Source organism: Malania oleifera, chromosome 7, assembly GCF_029873635.1.
Source record: "Malania oleifera isolate guangnan ecotype guangnan chromosome 7, ASM2987363v1, whole genome shotgun sequence".
NCBI lineage: Eukaryota > Viridiplantae > Streptophyta > Magnoliopsida > Santalales > Ximeniaceae > Malania > Malania oleifera.
In genome coordinates, this window is record NC_080423.1 from 31385962 (window position 1) to 31407461 (window position 21500).

General features: G+C 36.7%; 1 protein-coding gene across 8 annotated transcripts; it reads right to left on the reverse strand.

Moving 5' to 3' along the window:
• Positions 1 to 741: 741 nt before the first annotated feature.
• On the reverse strand, positions 742 to 21114 carry LOC131159911 (WAT1-related protein At3g02690, chloroplastic). Of its 8 annotated transcripts, none has more exons than XM_058115134.1 (7): positions 20300 to 21114; positions 20144 to 20191; positions 18742 to 18864; positions 9124 to 9273; positions 8664 to 8835; positions 8358 to 8418; positions 742 to 1113 (listed from the first exon to the last, which is right to left on the reverse strand). In XM_058115134.1, exons 1-7 carry the CDS (start codon positions 21044 to 21046, stop codon positions 1077 to 1079), a joined length of 1338 nt encoding a protein of 445 aa, XP_057971117.1. In that variant the 5' UTR covers positions 21047 to 21114; the 3' UTR covers positions 742 to 1076. The 8 variants fall into 8 exon arrangements, with proteins under 8 accessions (XP_057971117.1, XP_057971121.1, XP_057971116.1 ...); XM_058115133.1 differs by lacking the exon at positions 742 to 1113 and adding an exon at positions 6985 to 7320; XM_058115132.1 differs by lacking the exon at positions 742 to 1113 and adding an exon at positions 6985 to 7498.
• Between the last annotated feature and the right edge of the window lie 386 nt (positions 21115 to 21500).

Genomic DNA, 21500 nt, shown 5'->3' on the forward strand with positions numbered 1-21500 from the left:
TCAAGTTGGATCATAGATATTAATCATCTCCAACTTGTTAATGAGACCATCATAGTTCTGTCGTGCTAATCTTTTAGTAAAGATATCTGTAATTTATTCCTTGATAGGTACATAAGTCATACAGATGGTTCCTTCTTCAACTTTCTTGAAATTAGGATAGTTTCCCAAGAGTGGGGTGAATTGAGATTTTAAAAACTTTCTTTTAATTCATTTTAAGAATACTTAACTTCTTTTATTGTTTAACCAATTCTTTGACTTGTTTGTTTAATTTGTCAAACACACAATAACTTGATTTCTTTTATACAATCAACAATACAACTAATTAAACATCCAATCTTCAACCACGCTATCCAAACCAATCAAACACAATTGGAAAGCAAAACAACCAAGTCAAGATTAAGATAACTGCATCACTATTTAGATTAATGAAAGCATGCAAGATTCAGTACTTTTGGAATATAAACACACTCCAATCAATATCAAACTTTAAACAATTTAAATTTCAATTTTTGTTTAGTTTGCAACCCTATAGTGAATTTGAATCAAACCCTATATTAATGAACTTGCTTCTTCAATATGATGTTCAATATAAAATCCAATCACTCTTTCCAAATATTTAGAATTTAAATAAACTCTTGATAAATTTATCTTTGGGTGTTTAACCAAGTAACGTACTCCCATATGGTTTCCGCAAAGTAAGGTTTAACCAACATACTCCCTTTCGGTTTCTGCAATCCAAAATCAAAATTGAACCTAAAGTTTATTTAACTTCCAAATTACGTAGTTTGTATGTTTATCAATTAAACCATCCACGCAATTGTATATGTACTGAAAGTAAAGAGTAAAGGAAAGAGAGAGGAACACAAGATTTTACAAGATTCGGCTTTAATACAGCCTACGTCCTCGCCCTTGGTAAACCACCAAAGGGTTCCACTATTGTAGTTCCTTTACCGGGCGGAACAAAACCTTTACACACTCCTTCAGCAGGCTAGAGCCCGCCTTTCCAAACGATGTCCCCTCGTTCGGACACTCCTTAATTAGGCTAGAGTCCGCCTCTCTAAGCAATATCCCTTTACTTAGCCAACGATCTGAACACCTCGAACCGTCCAAGAACTACAAAAGATACAACCAATAGATGTATACAAAGAGTGCTCACACAAAGAGCTGATTAGTACAATTTACAAACTAATATACTTCAAAGTAAATAACAATATGAAATTTTAACTTAAAGCTCAAGGAAGTATATCACCGATTAATTATTTCAATGATTGAAAGATTTAGAATTTGTAGCACAATTCCGGTGGAAAAAAAAAAAAAAAAAACTCAGTTGAATTCGTGCACAATATGTGAGCTTGAGAGACTTTGAATGATGAGAACAATTGAGTGAGTATTGAGTGTTGATTTTGTTCTTGGTTCTTAGTTCATTCAATGATCTTTGAGGCTTATTTATAGACTTAAAAAAGTAAGTTACTTGATCCCCAAGTGACTTGGAGTATTCCCCAAGTTTTCATAACATTTAGATTTTAAAAACTAATTTTTAGAATTTTCCCATTGGAGGTCAAAATTTAAATTTTCGTAGGGTCAGTTGGCTGACCAGGCGACTGAGAGGTTGTTTATACAAGGTCAGCCGACTGGACACGCGACTGGGTGCTTTCTGTCTCCTAAAAATCAGTTCTATTAACTGGTCAGTCGGCTGACTGAACACAGTTCATTCTGGTCAGCCAACCAGACAACTTTACTGTGTTGCTGACAACTTTGACCCCCCTTCTGTATTTTGGTCATAACTTTTTTTATATAACTCCAAATTTAACTTTCTTGGTGTCAAAAGAAAGTTAAGAGAAAATCCTACAACTTTCATGTTGAACACTTTTTAAAATAATGAGTTTTTAATAGAGAAAAATGCTCATTAATACTGCTGTAGAAAAATTAACAGAATTTGGAAAAATCACATTTTAGTGTTTTTCATTCCAAAAACAATTTTAACCTTTTTGAAACAACTTCTGACCTTATACAAATATTTTCCAAGTATGTTAAAAGGTATTTAGGTCCAAGTAATTAATCCTGAGAGCTTCATGCATCCATATTGAATTTACTTGAAGTACTTACATGAAATTTCCTTAAGATTCTAAATCTTTCATCTCTTGAAGTCTTCATGCATATCCATGCTTTAAGTCTATCATTTCTTCAAGCTTTCATATCAAGTTCATCCTCTCATAGTCGTCAAACTTTAATATATCATCCATTCCTTTAAGTATTCTTTAAGCTTCATATGATCATGTTCCTTTGAAATATAAGCTTTATTTGATCCATGTGAGTACGTAACCTTGCTTTCACATATATGAGATCTGAAATATCATCACTCAATCAAATATGTTAAGTTTCATTTGTTTGTTAGCATCAAAATAGGATGTTAAGCTTTATAAGGCCAACACTTCTCTTTGATAAAATGTAAGTCCACTTCCACATGTTTAGTCCTATCATGTTGAACAGGACTGAGATACTGATGGCTGCTTTGTTGTCACAATAGAGTTTGATAGGAAATTTCATCGAAATCTATAGCTCTTCCAAGAGTTTCCGTAACCACAGTTCTTCACATATTCATTGAGAAATCATCCTGAATTTAGCTTCAGCACTACTTCGAACCACTATATTTTGTTTTTTCCTTCTCCAAGTTACCAAATTTCCCCATACGAAGGTGCAATATCCAATGGTAGGCCTTCTATCTTCCATTGATCCTGCCCAATCTGCATCTGTAAAAATTTCTACTTCCTTACTTTCACATTTCTTAAAGAAGAGTCCTTTGCCCAGAGAGCCCTTGAGATATCTAAGGATCTTATACACAGCATCTAGATGATCCTTTTTTGGTGAATGCATGTGTTGGCTTAGCACACTTACCACAAATGCAATATCGAGTCTAGTATGTGATAGGTAGATTAGCTTACCAACCAATCTCTAATACCTCTCCTTTTCAACTGGTATTCCGCAGTCTTTAACCTTCTTTACTGCTTCAATCGAGGTTTCACTAGGTTTGCATCCAAGCATGCTAGTTTCGGTTAGGAGATCAGTGATATACTATGGCTGAGAGACACTAATACCCTTTTTTGATCTAGCAACTTCTATGTCCAAGAAATACCGCATTTGTCCCAAGTCTTTAATTTCAAACTCAGTAGCTAGGACTTTTTTTAATCTTTCTGTCTCTATTGTATCATCTCCAGTTAGGATTATATCATCAACATACACTATCAGAATCGTTCTCTTACAACTTTCAGACTGTTGGAAGAATAGAGTGTGATCTGATTGCCCTTGTCAATATCCTTGGTTCTTTATTACTTTTACAAATCTGTCGAACCAAGCTCTAGGAGATTACTTGAGTCCATACAAGGACTTCTTGAGTTTACATACTCTTTTTTCTTTACCTTTCTAACAAAAACCTGGTGGTATCATCATGTAGACTTCTTCTTCTAACTCGCCATTTAGAAATGCATTCTCAATGTCGAGTTGCTGTAGTGGCCAATCTAAGTTGGCTGCCAAGGACAAGAGGACTCGAACTGTATTCAAGTTTGCCACTGGTGCAAATGTCTTTGTGTAGTCGATGCCATAAGTTTGTGTAAATCGTTTTGCAACGAGTTTGGATTTATATCGTTCAACTGTCCCATCAGCTTTATATTTCACTGTGAAGACTCATTTTCAACCAACTAGCTTCTTCCCTTTCGACAAATTCATTACGTCCCAAGTTCCATTTTTCTCCAGAGCCCACAATACCTCCATGACAGCCTCCCACCATTTCAGGAATTTCCAGGGCTTCCTAAATATTCTTTGGAATTTTCATCATGTCAAGGTTAGAGGTAAAAGCATGATATCTTGTAAACAAACTTTTATAAGACATGTATTTAGACTAGGGATATTGAGTACACGACCTGGTTTATTTTTTAACTGCAATGGGTAAATTGATGTCATCAGGTACAGGCTTATCGGAAGGGAGCTCTTGACTATCTATTACCAGATTGGGATTGGGTGTGGACTCACGGTTGCTCGGAGCTATCATCGGTTCCAATGCTCTTGGTGCCTCAGGTATGAGATTCACCCTGCTCTTTGTGTTCGGATTTCTTGAGTAAACAAGTATTTCTGTGTCGTTTTGCTTTTCTGGATCTCCCCCTGAGGTTAAGTGATCTTTTGTGTATGACAGGTCAGGAAATGATACAATGGGAGACTCAGTAGATGGGTCAGGGAATGAAGCAATGGGAGATGCAATAGATGGCACAGAGTCAGTAGTAAAGAAATCAAAGAACCGATCTTCACTCCACTTCTCCCCCTGAAGAGAGGGCTTTTGGAAATAAGGAGTGGTTTCAAAGAACGTGACATCAAGGCTAACAAACTTTTTTTTTTTTTAGACAGGGTCATAACATTTGTAACCTTTCTGGGTAGAAGAGTAACCAATAAAGATGCATTTAACGGAACGAGGTTCCAATTTATCCCGATTGTGAGCATGAATATGAACAAATGCAGTACATCCAAAGATTTTCAGAGGGAGACTAGAGTGGAGTCAAGGGGTAGGAAAATGCTCCTAGAATTTCTAGAGAGGAGTGGCTAAGGAAAGAACTTGACTCGGCATTCAATTAATGAGATGTGTAGCTGTTAAGATAGCATCTCCCCCAAAAATAGATTTTCATATTTGTAGTGAACATCAATGCCCGAGCTAATTCAAGTATATGTTTGCTTTTTCGTTCAGTGACCCCATTTTGTTGAGGGGTATCCACACAAGAACACTAGTGAACAATCCCATTTTCTTGAAGATAATTTCCTAGAATATCATTAAAATATTTCGTACCATTATCAGTACGTAAAATTTGAATGCCAGTTTGGAATTGTGTTTGAATCATGAAGTGAAAACTAACAAAAATGAAACGGACTTCAGTTTTATCTTTCAACAAGTAAACCCAACAAATACGAGTATGATCATCAATAAAAGTAACAAACCATTTCGTATGGGTGCAATTGGGGGATCATGAGGGGCCCCACAAATCACTACGAATCATAGTAAATGGGCAAGATAGTTTGTATGTGGATGTTGAGAAAGAAGTACGCTGGTGTTTTGCAAGCTCACACACTTCACATTAAAAATCAGAAGATGTTTTATTTGAACAAATAGAAGGAAATAAACGTTTTAAATATTGAAAATTTGGGTGCCCCATCCTAGAGTGTCATAACAAAAGGTCAATATCTCTAGAAATAGATGCAGAATCACAAATTACAGTATTACATTATTCACTCGTTCTTGCCTACTCAAAGTAGTAAAGTCCTTCATACGCCTTAGCACTGCCAATCGACTTCCCCGATGATAGGTCTTGGAAAATACAGTGAGATGAAACAAATTTAGCAGAGCAATTGGAGTCTTTTGTTAACTGGCTAATGGATAACAAGTTGCAAGATAATTTGGGGACATGTAGGACAAATTTTAAAGTTATAGAATCAGATATGTGAATAGTTCTTTTGCCAGCAACTGGTGAGAGAGATCCATCTGCAATTTTAACTTTCAGATTTCCAGCATATAGTGAATAGGATGAGAACAAATAATAAAAATTAGTCATATGATCATATGCACCCGAGTCAATTATCTATGGTGATTTGTAATGGGATATAATATTTATGGCTGACAAAAAATTACCTCGGTGAGCTAAAGAACCAATGGAAGACTGACCCGATGTTTGAATTAAGGAAAACATTTTATATAGCTTATCCAACTACTCAGGACTGAATACACCACTCAGAGTGGTATTATTGTTTTTCTCACCTTGTGACCCATCAGTTGAAGTATCAGTAGTAGCCTGATAGCCACGATTTTTTTGATATTGTCTCGGCTTCCAGTTTGTAGGCCTTCCATGAATCTCCCAACAGGTATCTTTTGAATGATGTGGCTTACGACAGTGCTCGCACCATAATTTTCCTCTTTGTGACTTTTTCTTAGATCCTACAGGGCTTTTTGAAGTTAAGTCCGAGACGTCAAGCCCATTCAAATTTAGGGATGGTATTTCAGGCCCGAAACAATCCGCTTATGGCCTCAACATCACACGTCGTCGGCTCTCCTCCCTCCTTACTTCGGCGAACACCTCTCGGGTTGATGGCAGAGGTCGTCGACCAAGGATTCTTCCCCGTATGTCATTTAGATCTCGGTTGAGGCCGACCAAGAACTCAAAGACCCGTTCGTTTTTTAGTCGTTTTTTGTATCGTGCGCTATCGCCGAACACTCCCATACCTCTTCAATGCTCAAATCGAGCTCCTGCCAAAGATGAGTCATCTCCATGAAATACACAGTAACGCCTCTCTCACCTTGCCTCATCTGCCACAATTGGGTCTTGATCTCGAAGATCTGCAAGTAACTCTCAAGGTTGGAATATGTCTCATGAACGGCGTCCCAGACGTCCTTTGTCGTTGGCAAGAAAAAGTAGATTTTCCCGATCGACAATTGCATCAAGTTGACAAGCTAAGCGATGACCATGGAGTTTTCGGACCTCCATTTTTGCAAGGCTACAACGTCGGTAGAGTCTGGTTTCCTCCATTCACCGGTAAGATAACCTAGCCTCCTATTTCCTTCAATAACCAATTTTATGGATTGAGCCCACTCACAAAAAATTTTTCCGTTTAATTTCTCCACTGAGAGTGGAAAGGTTGTGTTGTCTACCCAATTCGAACCCCCAACGAATGTGGCCTTTGAGTTGCCGTCGACATTTTCAGAAGAGGTCGACCCTCTACTGTTGACGGTGCCACTAGCCATAGTTAAGGTTGAGAAACCCTAACTCTAATACCATGTAAACGGAATTCAATTTCTGTATTTCTTGAATTCTGAATTATGTACATCCTAATCTTACAATATATAATACAATCAAATATTCTAAATAAGGAAACAATCTCCCTATAGAATAATATACAATCTTCTACTTTTACTCACTTTCCTAATTTACTCACTATTCCCACGGATACTCAGGATTTCAACAAACAGATTCATACATACAAATTGAAAAGTAATTGTGGAATCATAAATCACATATACAATGTCAGTAACTCTTGTTTTCTCTTAGTAATCCAGAACTTCACATGTTTATGTACACCAAGTATGCCTGCTGCTATGTGTCCTGGCATAGGGAAGAGGGTATCACTCTCGTTTTTTTTTCTCAAACCAATTAAAACTACTAATAACTTGGGCAGTTACCCTCCAACAACGCCAAATTTTTGTTCCCTCCAACGGATGCGTGCTTCCATCATCTAAGGTCGAGAACTGGAGCCTGAAAGGTTAGGACTAGAAGCCACCTTAAGCATGCACTTCTGCAAAACATTATGTTCTTTAGCTCTAGATAAACCCACATTAAGTATGCAATTTCATCAAGAATCAGAAATTCTTCATTCCGGACTATTCTCATAATTAACCATGTAGATCGCAACCACTGTGACAAAGGCTCCAACTAATTGCAAGGGGGAGAAGGTCTCACCAAGATATAGAAACCTGTGCTCAAGATGAAAAGGAAGTTAGAATGTTCTTTATTTTGTTCCTCTTTTTTAGGTGACCTATCAAGATGAGATGAAATTCATCTGCGCTTCAAGAAATCTACGATCTATGAGCATGGACAACAAGATGGAATGTTAAGACAACAAAAAATGCAGAGTCCAAAGTGTGTAGACATGACATGGGTAGATATATTTATGTTTGTAAATTAAAGCATAATGTGGCTTGGATGCTCACCCTACACAAATAAGTCATAAAGCTACAGACTATTCACCTTTAGTTCGGTCATCATTCTCTAAAGAGAATAAAAGTTTTGGGGTTCAATTATCCAAGGTAGTCAATTGATATTAACTTCAAAGTAAATACTGATTGGTGATCTTTGAGGTTGTTTTGATATCTTTACAACTAGAAAATATATTATCCAAACAAGTGTAACATACATAGGTCATGCATCTTACTTTCTCTAAGGATGACCTATTGACTACTCATGGCATAATGCATTATGAAAAGTGTGAAAAACGAGTCTTGAGTAGAAGTTTAAATTTTGAATCCTTTACTTTTGACTCCAAAAGTCAAAATTTGTCAATAACTTTTGCTTCGTTAGTTGTAACAGATACTACTTCCAAAAAAAGAAGTTGGGTAACTTCTGTATGAGCTCTTTTGTAAATCATAATAAATACAATCAATGAAAAGAACGTGACATGAGTTGTTAGGCATGTAAGTCAATTTAAAAGTTACCCAAATAGAACCATGGTGTGAGGTAGAGCAATTTTTTTTATAGAAATAATTCCTAAATATGCCACTGTGAACAGTTTTTTTCTTTCTTTTCATAATTATTGTCAATATTAGATGATCTTACCCAAAAAATGAGGCAAACATTGGGGTTAGAAAAGTGAGAGAGCTGAGCTTTGTGAGGCTACCTGAAATGCACAAGCAATGGATCAGTCCTCGGGAGGAAAAAAAAATTCAAAAATGATAAGATAATACTCAGAAAAATGTATAGTTTCACGAGAACCTAAGTCTGCACAATACCACAGGGAAAACCATACATTAATGTCATCCAGATTGTCAGTAGTACATCCACCTTGAATTGAACAGACCATAAAAACACAAATGGTATGATATAGATGATATTAATGTGGAGGATTGAAGGAAAAAAGCCAACCTCTAGTTGCATTGTAGAAAAATACCCCATAGCTGACAGCACTTCCAAGAATGGAAGTATAAAGGAGTGCTGAAAAATCACCCACTGTAAGCTCCTTAAAACTCCCACTAAGGGCAGGATCATGGTTAACTAAGGAGACTGCCACAAGAGGTAAACCACCAATAACCATGTGCTGAAATAGAAGAAGAACCTGCATTAGTATCCCACTGCCTACACTTTTGCTCACAATTCTGGAAACAATGCAGAAATGGAAGGTCCAAAACATGTTATATCTGATGGTTATACTCACATGTCCTATTACTTCAGAATCAGAGTTCTAGTTTATGTGCCAGTATAAGATAAGGAAATAATAAGGCTAAATATATGGCCCATCAAATTTTTTCAAGTGTTAATCATCAATTCCAACCAAAATTATCAGACTCCTAGGAAGTTAACAATTAAGCAAGTCAGTACAACCCACCCATCCAGTTGCCATAACAGGATCAGAGTACTTAGAAACCCAGCGGACCATGACTGTCCCAATGGCCATGCTCTGAGCTGCAAGAAGCATCCACCACTCCCCGCTTCCCCACAGTGAAAAATTATTCTCCTTCAAAGAAAGTGCAGGTACCTACAGAGAATACCTCCTCATCATACACAAAGCAGCAAGGCAATAAAATCATATTTGCTCTCCATAGCAGCCAAAAAGTCATGAAACTATTCAATTCCATTTTAGAAGAAAAATGCATTAATACAAGAATTCCATGGGTCATGCTGTTCCAAGAAATATTCTTCATTCCATTTTAGGGCACATTTTAACATTACTATTTCAAGAAGTATTCTTCATTCAGTGCAGGAAACATCACCATATTTCAAGGTCAACAACAACAATAAATGCAATAATTTTCCTTAAAATAGCCCCTTAACCAGTGCCTTGGCACTCATTAGAAAAATCACAATCCTATAGAGGAATATTCCCATGCCCCTAGGAATTACCTGCTTACCCCTAGATGAAGAAACTAAGGTTTTTCTTTTCTTTTGTCTTTTTTTCCCCTTCTCCTTTGAAGAGTTTATAAGGCGCAGGGTTGGGGGTGCCACAAAGGAGTTTGGCAGTATTTGTCATTTAAGGAGCAAGATCCATTACATTTCAGGAGATTGCACACTGGAAACAATGGATGGCGAAGAGTAATGCAAGCCTACTGTGAGGTAAAACTAAAATAATTCAGTTCAAAAACCAGTACCGATGCTAGGAGATTAGGGCATAGAAACACAAAATTTAGTACTGAATGTGGTGGATGGATTCTTATACGTAGTTTAAGTGGAAGGGCTGAGGGGAAACGAAATATTTGGGAGAAAACAAAAAGTTAAATAATAGAACAAAGGAATAAACATTTTTAACCAGGAACACTGGAGATTTGCAAGGCAGGCAACTTCAATTAAGCTAAAAAAATATTGGAAAATCAGACCCGGAACCAAGAAAAATATTTAGTATTGGTGACTCATGCAATGCACAATATAGATCAACAGCTGTAATTAACAGCTCAATTTGACACTAAAACCAAATTCTCAAAAGGTTTGGAGAGAAGTAACTGAGATACAATCCTCTCAAGTTTAAGTTTTAGCAAACTTTTTAAACCAAATCACCAAAAGGCTTGAAGAGAAGTATACTGGGTTCAGTCCTCTCAAGTTAAGTACAGGCAAACATTTAGAAGACCCTCCAGTGGTTGCATGAACTCCTGTTACCCAGTGGGAAGTGAAGAGACAAAGGCTAAAAGAAAAAAGCTTTCCTCTTTCCTATAAGAAAGAATTGTTTGGTGAGCTATTGAACCATATACAAACAACTATTATAGCTAGTTATACAGAACACTTATAACAGACTTTTGCTTAGGAGTAATATTGTTGAGGATGCGTACCATAGTCCCTAGGTTTTTTACTTGCCTAAATGAGGATATTACGAGAAAGGTTGAGTTGCATTCAGTTGAATTTCTAAAGGCAACTTACCAGAAAGAATGCAATAGAAAAGTACCTTAATATTCCTCGTTGGTCATCAACTCTGGTAAGTGAGTGCTGGAGAACAACTTCTGCCCAAAGGGAGAAGAAATTCTCTCATCTGCCATCAACTTTTGCCCAAAATGTGATTGTTGAGAGGAAGCCCTTCGACCTTGCTCACAGATTTCCTGGTGCTGGATGAGATTCAGTGATTCCTTGCTGCATGGGAGGACTTCTGGTTACATGCAAAGGAGAGTACTCTATCCTCTCCTTGGGTTCATTGCATGAGGAACATGGATAAAACCTTGTTGCTCCAGCTTAAAGTTAGAAGGTTCGGCAAGTTTCTTGCCCTAACAGAGGTTAATGCCGTAAGTTGGGAGGAAATTTGTCGGTTTCAATGTGATGGGATGGTGCAAAATCTCCTCCCCAGATGTGGACCAAGGTCACTGCAGTGAAGAAAGAGACTTCTTTCTCGCAATAGGCCTTGGTCAGAATCCTCCCTCTCCTAAAGCTGCCTCAATTTCAACCTTGACCCCATTTCATAAATGGGGGATGTGCTTGTGTCCACACTGCGGAAACTCTCTAAGGCTCATGGACCGCTGAAGGTTCACTCGCAAAGGACAGAGATGATGAGTGAGGTCTCACGCTCCTCTGCACATGTTGTGAGGCAGAATAGCAGGGACCTGACCACCAATGTTCAAGTTTCAAATCCTTATGAGCCAGGCTCACTTAATCCCAAAGCTTTTTTCAAGTTTCAAAGATTTTAGAATAGGCCTGGAGTTAGGTTCTGCTACCACTGAGACTGGTGAGTTCTTTTTCGGCCTCCCTTCCCTCTTAGGCCTCTTCCCCTGGGCCCTCATGTCACCAATGCTTACAATTTATTTTCATACTTTGAAGTCCAAAGTGGTGCCATTTTCCTAAAATCCTGATTAGATTTAGGACCCCAGCTAGAGCAAGTCCAGAGCTCCCTGCCCTGTAGGATCTTTCCTTGCACACTGAGGACTCTTCTGGGCAATCCGATCATGAATATGAGTCTCAAGAAGACAAAGATGGAGAGAAAACTTCCATTTAAAAAACATCAGCAAGCTATTTTCTAAGCAAGAATCTTCTTGCCTCACTCTTGACATTGAGGCCTTGATCAAGTTCCTTATCAGCCAGTTCCTTATACTATCAAGGATCACAGTCTTTTTCATCTGAATGTTCCCGAAGCAACTCTTATGTCACCATTTCAAATTTTCCTTTAGTTCCTTTATTTTTGACCCAGCTACAAAGCTTGCTTTATCCTGGGTTGACCCCCACTTAATACCTCCCATATCAAGGAGGAAGGGGAAGTGGCAAGAGATAGGCCTAGGGAGAAGGTTCTGACAAGTCTTAGGAAATGGCGAATGCTCTTCCCAACCTGTGAAGACTAGGAACCTATCGATTCTCAAAAGGAGGGAGTCTCCCTGGAATTTGACCATGTGAAAGACCTCCAGAGGGAAGCAGATTAATGAGAATATTGACATTGATGAAATCAAAGAATTCTCATGCTAGTGGTCCCCAAGACGCTCCCACTTCTTTCATGAGGGTACAAGACCATATTGGAGTCTTCCTTCCCTAATAACCTAATCCAAATTTCCTTTTAACCTCCAAGGGTAGTCAAGACAGTCCTTCACCTTGACCAACCTCCACCAGGCAGATCATGGATTCAACCCTTATTGCCAATGAAGCTTTGGATGCCTATAGCAAGGGCAAGAAAATGGGGCGATCTATAACCTTGACATAGAGAAGGCTTTTGATCACATTAATTGGGATTTTCTTGGTCACAATCTCCAAAGAATCCTTTTTGCTCTCTTGTTTTTATTTCTTATAAAAAAATTTCTGGGGTTCAAAATAAGGTCTCTAAGTTTATAATTAACCCTAGAAGAGCTTCAAAAATATTTCACAAGATATTCAAATACAAAGTACTTACATAAAGACTTCTTATGACTTTTGACATTCTAACACTTAAGTCTTCATGCTTGCCTTTCTTTGAGCTGTCTTTGCTTTGTCTTCCTTTGGTTCCATCTTGTCTTCAAGCTTTAATATTCTTTAAGATTTTTGGCAAGTCCTCTTTAACATCCATGTTCTCATAATCTTCAAGCTTTATTAGGTCATCTTTTAAATCCATGCTTTGACTCTTTAAGCTTCATTTGATCATCTTTTTTTTAAAATAAGCTTTGAATCATCCTTATGAGCATTTTACCATTCTTGAGTTCTGAAATATCATCACTTAACCAAATATATTAAGTTCATCTTACTTGTTATCATCAAAACAAGATTTAAGCCTTGGAAGGCCAAAATAAACAAATCAGGTTACTACAGGGACAAGATAGGAGACTATTTCGTAAATATAAAGGACCAGTCTCCATCTTGGCCAAAGTCGGGAAGGCCTCTTACAGAATTGACCCTCTGGCCTGAATGAAAGTGCATCATGTGTTTCACGTCAACTGCCTCAACCCGTTCAACGCCAACACCGAAGATCCAAGAAAAAGTTAGTCAACCAGAGTAGAATTGAAGACAGTGCAACCAGAAAAAGGAGAAGTTGAAGACATCCTTACTGACAAAGAGTTCACATCCTTAAGGAAGAAGTGGCAGGAGTTCTTAGTGAAGTGGTAAGGGCTTGGCGACAAAGAAATCAGTTGGGTTTTTGCAGAAGATATGCAACCATTCATGGACAAATTTGAAGTGTACCTAGTGTCAAAGTCTACGAGGACATCGACCACATAAGTGGGGGAGCGTCACAAGCCAAGCTTGTTCAGGGCATTATGCTTGCCAGTGGACCACTTGTCTCAAGGGTTTGGGATGAGTTTCCATCATGTAAATACTTGTATAAGGTTATTTTTCAGAGATATTTTTTTTCCTAGGCTAAAAAGGGGAGTATGACTCCTCGATCATATTGATGTTTCCTAGTGCCAAAGTGAAATAGCATAGAAAGCTCTTTAGGCAAAGGTGAGTGTTCATCAGCTTATAAAATTCACTAGCTATTGTCAACGTGTTTAGCCTACTTGTCTCCCTCACTAGACACACATTGTTAACGGAGGTGTTAATAATGAATTGCGTTGCTTCAATGTTTACTGTTTAAGTGTCATTGCTTTCATAAGTTGCTTATTGCTTCCGCTGATATTTGCTTGAATGACAATGAAAGTGTTTTGTTGATGAATTATGATAAATGCTAGGCTGACTAGTTAAACAAGAGGGCTCTAGCTACCGCCACACGGTCCATTCACAAAGGTGTGAAATATTCGGCCTATGACACTAGGCGAGAAAAAGCATGCATTTGCTAGTTTTCATCACCTTATTGATTATAAGTGAAGTATGTAAGTAACCGTAAACATAAAGAAATATATGTCATCTTTTGTTCTTTTTTTAAGTCTTGAATGGAATTTTTTGCCATCCAAAAATTAAAACATAAAATATACATACATTAAACAAAAACAAAAATGCAAAGCAATAGAATTTTTTTTTTTTTTTGTCTCCAAATTATGTGTAAGAAAAACACCAAAACAAAAAAATTGAAAGAACCAAGAATACAAACATATGTAATTCAATGAGAGAAAAAGTTGGGGTTTTTGAATGCTGGTTATTAAAAGACGCACGCTAAATGTCAAGGAAAATAAACCCAAAAAAGATTTTTTTTTGGTAAAAAAATTACTAACTAAAATAAACCAAATTAAAATTGAGTTTCTCAACTTCAATAAAGGTAAAAGAGAGGGAAAATGCAAAAACAAAGGACTCAAAAACCAATTTCAGTCAATCACAATTGTTTTACACCGTAACAAACTGTAATGGCGTTATGGTTGTGAATTAGAGGACCTCCGAGATAATATCCTATAACAGTCTCAAAAGCCACCAACATAGACTACCGTTAGATAATGGCCGCTATGCACCAATTTGTAAACCTATAAAAACATCCCAAGCGAGGATTATAAAAACCTTCCAAGAGTTATATAATAGTCTATCTTGATTTTTAAAAATCTTTTTTTTTTTTTTAAGCCTAATGAGTCTAATACCAAGCACAAACAGTTAGAAATGTAAATTTTGCTAATAAATTTTTTTTTTTGCCAATAACAATACTGCAGAAAAGATTTTTGAACCACCACAAATAATTTTCCAAAAAAATTTAGTCCTTATACTAAGATGAGCTCACTCAAATATGTGTCAAGGACAACAGACCTCTTAAGTCTAAGCCAACCAATTATTTCTTTCGAAAGATGGAATTCCACGACCTAAAAATTTTTTATACTCTTAATCATGCAAAATGCAAGTTCATTTCAATAGATGTCTTAGAAAAAGAATGCACAAGGGCATGAACTTTGGCAGTCAAATTTTCACCACAAGTTGACAAAAAAATGAAAGGAAAATCATTATCAATAATGTCATGTCATGCATATAGGTTGATTCTTATTTCCTTGTTTCTCAAACATTTCTAGTCAAACAATGACAATGTCATGATCGGGTGGCCCTGCTGAAAATATTGAAATTTCTTTAATGTACACAATGAAGTTTTCCTTACAAAATTCATCGCAATGGCACACACTCCAAAATCCAAAATATTCTATAATCAATACAGTGAGCCTAGTTGTCATTTGTCACCAAGAACTTTCATACATCTAATTTCATTTAATTCTCTGCAACATACGCAAATATGAAAATCCAAGCTTTTAGTCTCTCTACTCCAAGGTCTGAATCCAATTCACTAAAATCTACAACAACAACAACAAAACCAAGCCTTAGTCCCACTAGGTGGAGTCGGCAATATGAATCCTTTTCCGCCAATTTATGCGATCATGGACCATTTTTATTGATAGATTCAAGGATATTAAATCCTTACTCACTATCTCCTCCCAAGTTATTTTAGGTCTACCCCTACCCCTTCTACTGCCTCCCACAGTAACTAAGTCACTCTTCCTCACAAGTGTACTATGTGGTCTATGTTGCAAGTGTCCAAACCATCTGAATCGTCCCTCCCTTATCTTATCTTCTATAGAAGTTACACCTAACTTACCACGAATATGTTACATTCCTTAATTTATCTTTCAATGTTATACTACTCATCCATCTAAGCATTCTCATCTCGGCAACTTTTACATTTTGGATATTATGTTTCTTTGTCACCCAACATTCCGATCCATATAGCATAGCTGGTCTTATAGCTGTCTTATAAAACTTCTCTTTCAATTTTAAGGATATTCTACGATAACAGAGCACACTTGAAGCACTACTCCATTTTACCCAACCTGCTTTAACTCTATGCATTACATCATCTTCAATTTCTCCTTCAACTTGCATAATAGATCCAAGGTATCGCAATCTACAAGTGCTATTTATTTCTTCATCATCAAGTTTAACTTTGTCTCCAATATTCCTCCTATCATTACTAAAATTACATTTCATATATTATGTCTTATTTCTACTTATCTTGAAGCCTCTAAATTCCAAAGCTTCTCTCCATAATTCTAACTCAGCCTCTACTCCATCCTTAATTTCGTCAATTAATACAATATCATCTGCAAACAACATACACCACGGAACCTCCTTTCGAATACTCTTAGTCAATTGGTCCATCACTAAAGCAAAAAGATAAGGACTCAAAGTAGATCCTTGATATACACCTATGGTGATTGGAAATTTTCTAGTTTCTCCATCTATAGTCTTTACACTAGTCATTACTCCATCGTACATATCCTTAATGACATCGGTATACCTACTACATACACCTTTTTTTTTTTCTAAAACCCACCATAGCACTTCCTTAGGTATCCTATTATATGCTTTCTCAAGGTCAATAAATATCATATGCAAGTCCCTCTTCTTTTCCCTAAACTTTTCCATCGATCTTCTTAAAAGATAAATAGCTTCTGTGGTAGATCTCCTAGGCATAAAACCAAATTGATTTTCTGAGACCTTCGCTTCTAACCTTAATCTTTGTTCAACTGCCCTTTCCCATAGGTTCATCGTATGACTCATAAGTTTAACTCCACGATAATTATTACAATTATGAATATCTCCTTCATTTTTGTATATAGGTATTAAAGTGTTTTTCCTCTGTTCATCTGGCATTTTCTTAGTTTTTACAATTGTATTAAATAAATTAGTTAACCATATAATTCTGTTATCACCTAAGCATTTCCAAACTTCAATTGAGATGTTATCTGGTCCCATAGCTTTCCTATTTTTCATCTTTTTTTAGTGCAAACTTAACTTTATTAACTCTAATTTTGCGAATAAATCTCATATTTTTAGTCTTTTTCTCATTTGACAATTCTAAGTTTAAGTCTTCTATTTGATTTTCATTAAACAACTTACTAAAGTAACTTCGTCATCTTTCTTTAATGTTTTCATCCTTAACCAAGACAATATCATCCTCACATTTTATACATTTTACATTTCTTAAGTCTTTACTCTTCCTTTTTCTAACTTTAGCAAGTTTAAATATATTTCCTTCCCCTTCTTTTGTACCTAATCTATCATACAAACTATTAAATGATCTATATTTAACTTCACTAACGGTCTTTTTTGCATCTTTTCTTGCGTCCTTTTATTTTTCAAGTTTTCTCTGCTTCTACAATTTTTGCCACGTTTTATACCAAATTCTTTTTGCTTTTATGATTTTTTGTACATCTTTATCCTACCACCAACTCCTTTACTATTTGAGAATCTTCCTCTTGATTCACCTAAAATTTCTTTTTCTATCTTTTTAATAGAGCTAGCTAATCTATTCCTAAGAGTATTTGTATCAATCCCATCCTCTATGGTCCAATCCCCATCTTTGATCATCTTATCTTTAAATTTTATTATATTTTCACCTTTTAGGTTTTACCATCTAGTTCTCTTAAATTGGTTTATCTTATCATTTTTCTTCCATTTTTTAATACATATATTTAACACTAAGACTTTATGTTGTGTGGTTAGGCTTTCACCTAGAATAACTTTACAATCCTTGCATGATAAACGATCTACCCTCCTAGTTAAAAAAAAAATCTATTTGACTTCTATTTTGTCCACTTTTAAAGGTTATTAGGTGTTCTTCTCTCTTCTTAAAGCAAGTATTCATTATACTAAAATCATATGACATAACGAAGACTAAAATCATCTCCCCAGACTCATTTCTGTCTACATATTCATATCCTCTATGTATCCTCTCATAATTTTTATTATCTCTTCCAACGTGTCCATTCAGATCTCCTCCTATAAATATTTTGTTAGTCCCTAATATGCCTTGTATAATACTATCCATATCTTCCCAAAATTGTTTCTTAAGATTTTCTACTAAGCCGACTTAAGGAGCATAAGCACTAATTATATTAATTATCTCTTGTCCTAATACCATCTTGATTTTTATAATTCTATCCCCTACTATAGTTACATCCACAACGCTATCTTTCAAGTTTTTATCTATAATAATGTCTACTCCATTCTCATGCTTTTCTTTTCCAGTATACCAAAGTTTAAATCTTGATTTATCAATTTCTCTAGCTTTCTCCCCCACCCACTTAGTTTCTTAAAGGCAAATTATATCAATTCTTCTTCTGATCATTGTATCCACAATTTCCATGCTATTACCCGTAATTGTCCCTATATTCCAAGTTGCTAATATAATCCTAGTTTGCTGAACTAACGTCTTTACCTGCTCACATCCAGAATGATGCAGGAACCCTCGCATATTTGACACCGTACCCGGGCGCCGACACGGAGCGTCGCTTCGGAGCGATGACCTAGCCCAATTCATTAAAATCTACATTCCCAAAACCCGAAGGGCAGGTCTATCCCTTGTTGTTCACCTCAAACTGTCTTATTTGTTTGGTTTTGTCACAGATATAGCCATAGATTTAATGAAGGTCCTTGCGAGTTCCAAACTCTCCCCTTTCATCTAACTACTTTTCACTGTTCTCCATTTTGATGGACTTTTCAGTTAGTGATATTTCAGTTATTAAAGACGTATATCAAACCCCAAAAATTAAGAAACAAAAAATGAAAAGCTTTGACAAGCTACCATAGTGGATCAAAGAAGTCTTAGTAGAAAACAAGTAACCTAGCTTCAAGGCTTAAACATACAAGCATACGAAAAAGTTTCTTTACACAAAACTACCTCAAGAAGTAAAAGTCCAATGACAACAAGAACAAGCCCTGCAGCTCCAACAAAACCAATCGCCTCACCAAAGAACAAGGCCGCAAGTATAGCCACTGTCAGAGGTTGTGAATCAATTATCACCTGCAATATTTCTAACACAGGTGAGATTCACACAAATCGCCCAGAAAATGCTAATGAAATAACTCAGCCATGCCAATCATCTGTTTAATTTCTATAGAAAGATTTGAGAAGTGTAATTAGATTGTCACTCAGTAGTTTTTGAAAGCCTAATTGTAATGTGACATTCATAATGGAATCAATTTAAAAATAAAATAAAAAATTGAAACAATAGATATGGCAGTCTTTTTGTGTAACAATGTTCTGTGATTGGGTATTCACAAACGTAATTTGTTCGATTATTGCAAGCCCTTCAAGATTGCTGCCAATTTAGACTGGTGGAAAGTGGCAATCAGGGTTGCCAAGGAACACAGAAACTTGCGTTTGGATGTGGCAATTCATAGTACGATTTGAAGGCTTAAAGGAACTCTAAAAAGCGTCTTCTTTGTCATTGGGAGCATGAATTTGGGCCTCAGCTTTGGATTTTTCCAGATTTGAATGAAAATCAATACACTTTTGTGCTACATCTTGCATCTTATCTAAATATACACAAATCCAAATCCAATAGTTGAATTTCAAGCTCCCAAACAAAGGGTAAGCGATTATAGTTTTGCAACATGTTAAAAAAGAAATTTTAAAAATATTGAGTGGCTTTTGAAGAGGGGAGTGTAGACCCAAAATCCCAAACCAAGATCTACCTAAGGACTTCTGACAAATGCTTTAGCTTCACACCTCGACTTTACAATATCGCTCGCTCAGAGTTACGAACCATCAGCTCTGATACCATTTGTTAAGACCGGGGGAGCCTTCATGGAAACTTGAAACACATGGTTGAGCACCAACTTGACCCAAAAGTTAAAACCTATTGGATTTTGGACTCAACCATGTATATAAACTCCCATCATTCACTCTATTTTCTCAATGTGGGACAAACTCACAAGTGAAATTCTCAACAACCACCACCATTACCATGGTGCTGCTGCTGCCACCACCAGCATTACAACCTCCATCAACCCACCTCCAAGGTGAATATAATCCAAACATCACCATCTTTGCCTTACTTCTACTAAGACTTGAGCCTTGATCATCATTTTTTAAATCGAAATGAAATCTGATTTAACAACAAAACTTCCAAATTGGGATGTTTTATCTCACAGAAAACAGAAACAAATAAATAACCCAACCTTTCTTTTAAAATTTTAAAGAAAGAAAAATTAACCAAAAATTATTTTCTAAGTTGCAGTTATAACAAATGAGCTGTAGCATCAGTTGGCTTCAGAAACAAAGAGGTGGAAAAACATACGCTGCCCAAACCAGCAGATGTTCTCTGTAAACCTTCGGCAAGAAACCCCTGTTGGAAGCATCATCCATTATTAGGCAAATAGAAGTTACTTGGCTCAATGAAAAGAACAAAAAAAATTTAAAGGAAAATAATTGTCTCAATTCCTCGCAGTGTCACCTGAAAACAAGCAGCATCGACGAGAGCGAAGAGAGTGATGGAAAGCCAAGCGTTAAGGCCAGAAGGCAGTTTCCTACCTTGGTAGGCAGCATATCCAATCAAGAAGAACCCGGCAGGTATTAGGCGGAATGCGCCCACAAAGAAGGGGCCGGCTCTAGGCACCACTTGCTTCATGGCCACCATAGCCGTTCCCCAGAAGAAGAAAGGCGATACCAGCACCGCCCATTCCCACCACAGACTGCCCAAAGATAAACTCGAAAACTTTTCTTCAGGATCCTCGCTTCTTTCGTCTTCATTTTCCGACGGAGAAGAGACCATGCATTCGACGTTGAGGCCAGTTCCCACGCAATCGATATTGGTGGTGGATGATGATTCCGATTCCACTTCCACGTTCGACTCTGTGGCCCTCCTCCTCCTCCTCCTCGATATATCACTGTTGCCATTACTGCTGAAATTCAAAATTCCAACACTACAGTCCCTAATCCCGCTGTGTTCATTGAACATATTAGTATAATAGGAACCCCTAACCCCTGCAGCAGCAGCAATAGCGGTAGTGGTAGTGGTAGTGCCGGAAGTTGCCAGCGTCACTGATTGGAGGTCGACACTATCTCGTTTTCTGAAATCCAGAAAACGACGCCTCCAAGCCGGAATTGCCGGCGGGCAATTATAGGGAGACCCGCTGTTGGTCGGAAGGACAAAGAAGCCGACGGCCGTCGACAAGCCAGAAGGGGAGGCCGTCCAGGTCATTTTCCTCCCTTCCTTTCATTTATTATTATCTTCATTATTTATTTGCCTACATCTCCTTGTGTATTTTTGTGGTGATTTTTAACGGGGTACGGCGCCGTTTAAGTAACTCTCCTCTCTTCGCCTAACCATCTCCCCCGGCTGAGAAACCACCACGTCGGACTCATTAACATCTTGCGGCTTCATTCGGGGATTATTCCTTCAAATAAAATGAAATGTAATAAAAATTATTGAAATGTAATAAAATTATTGAAATGTGGGTAATATTATTTATTTTATTTTATTTTATTTTATTTGGTATCTAATAAAAATAAATAGACATTATTATAATAATTTTTTTGAATTATTTATTATTTAGTATTGACTCATAAGAATTTTGATATTATTATTTATTTTATGATATTAACATAAGTTTTTAAATAATTTACAACTAGCATATTACAATTAATTTATTTTT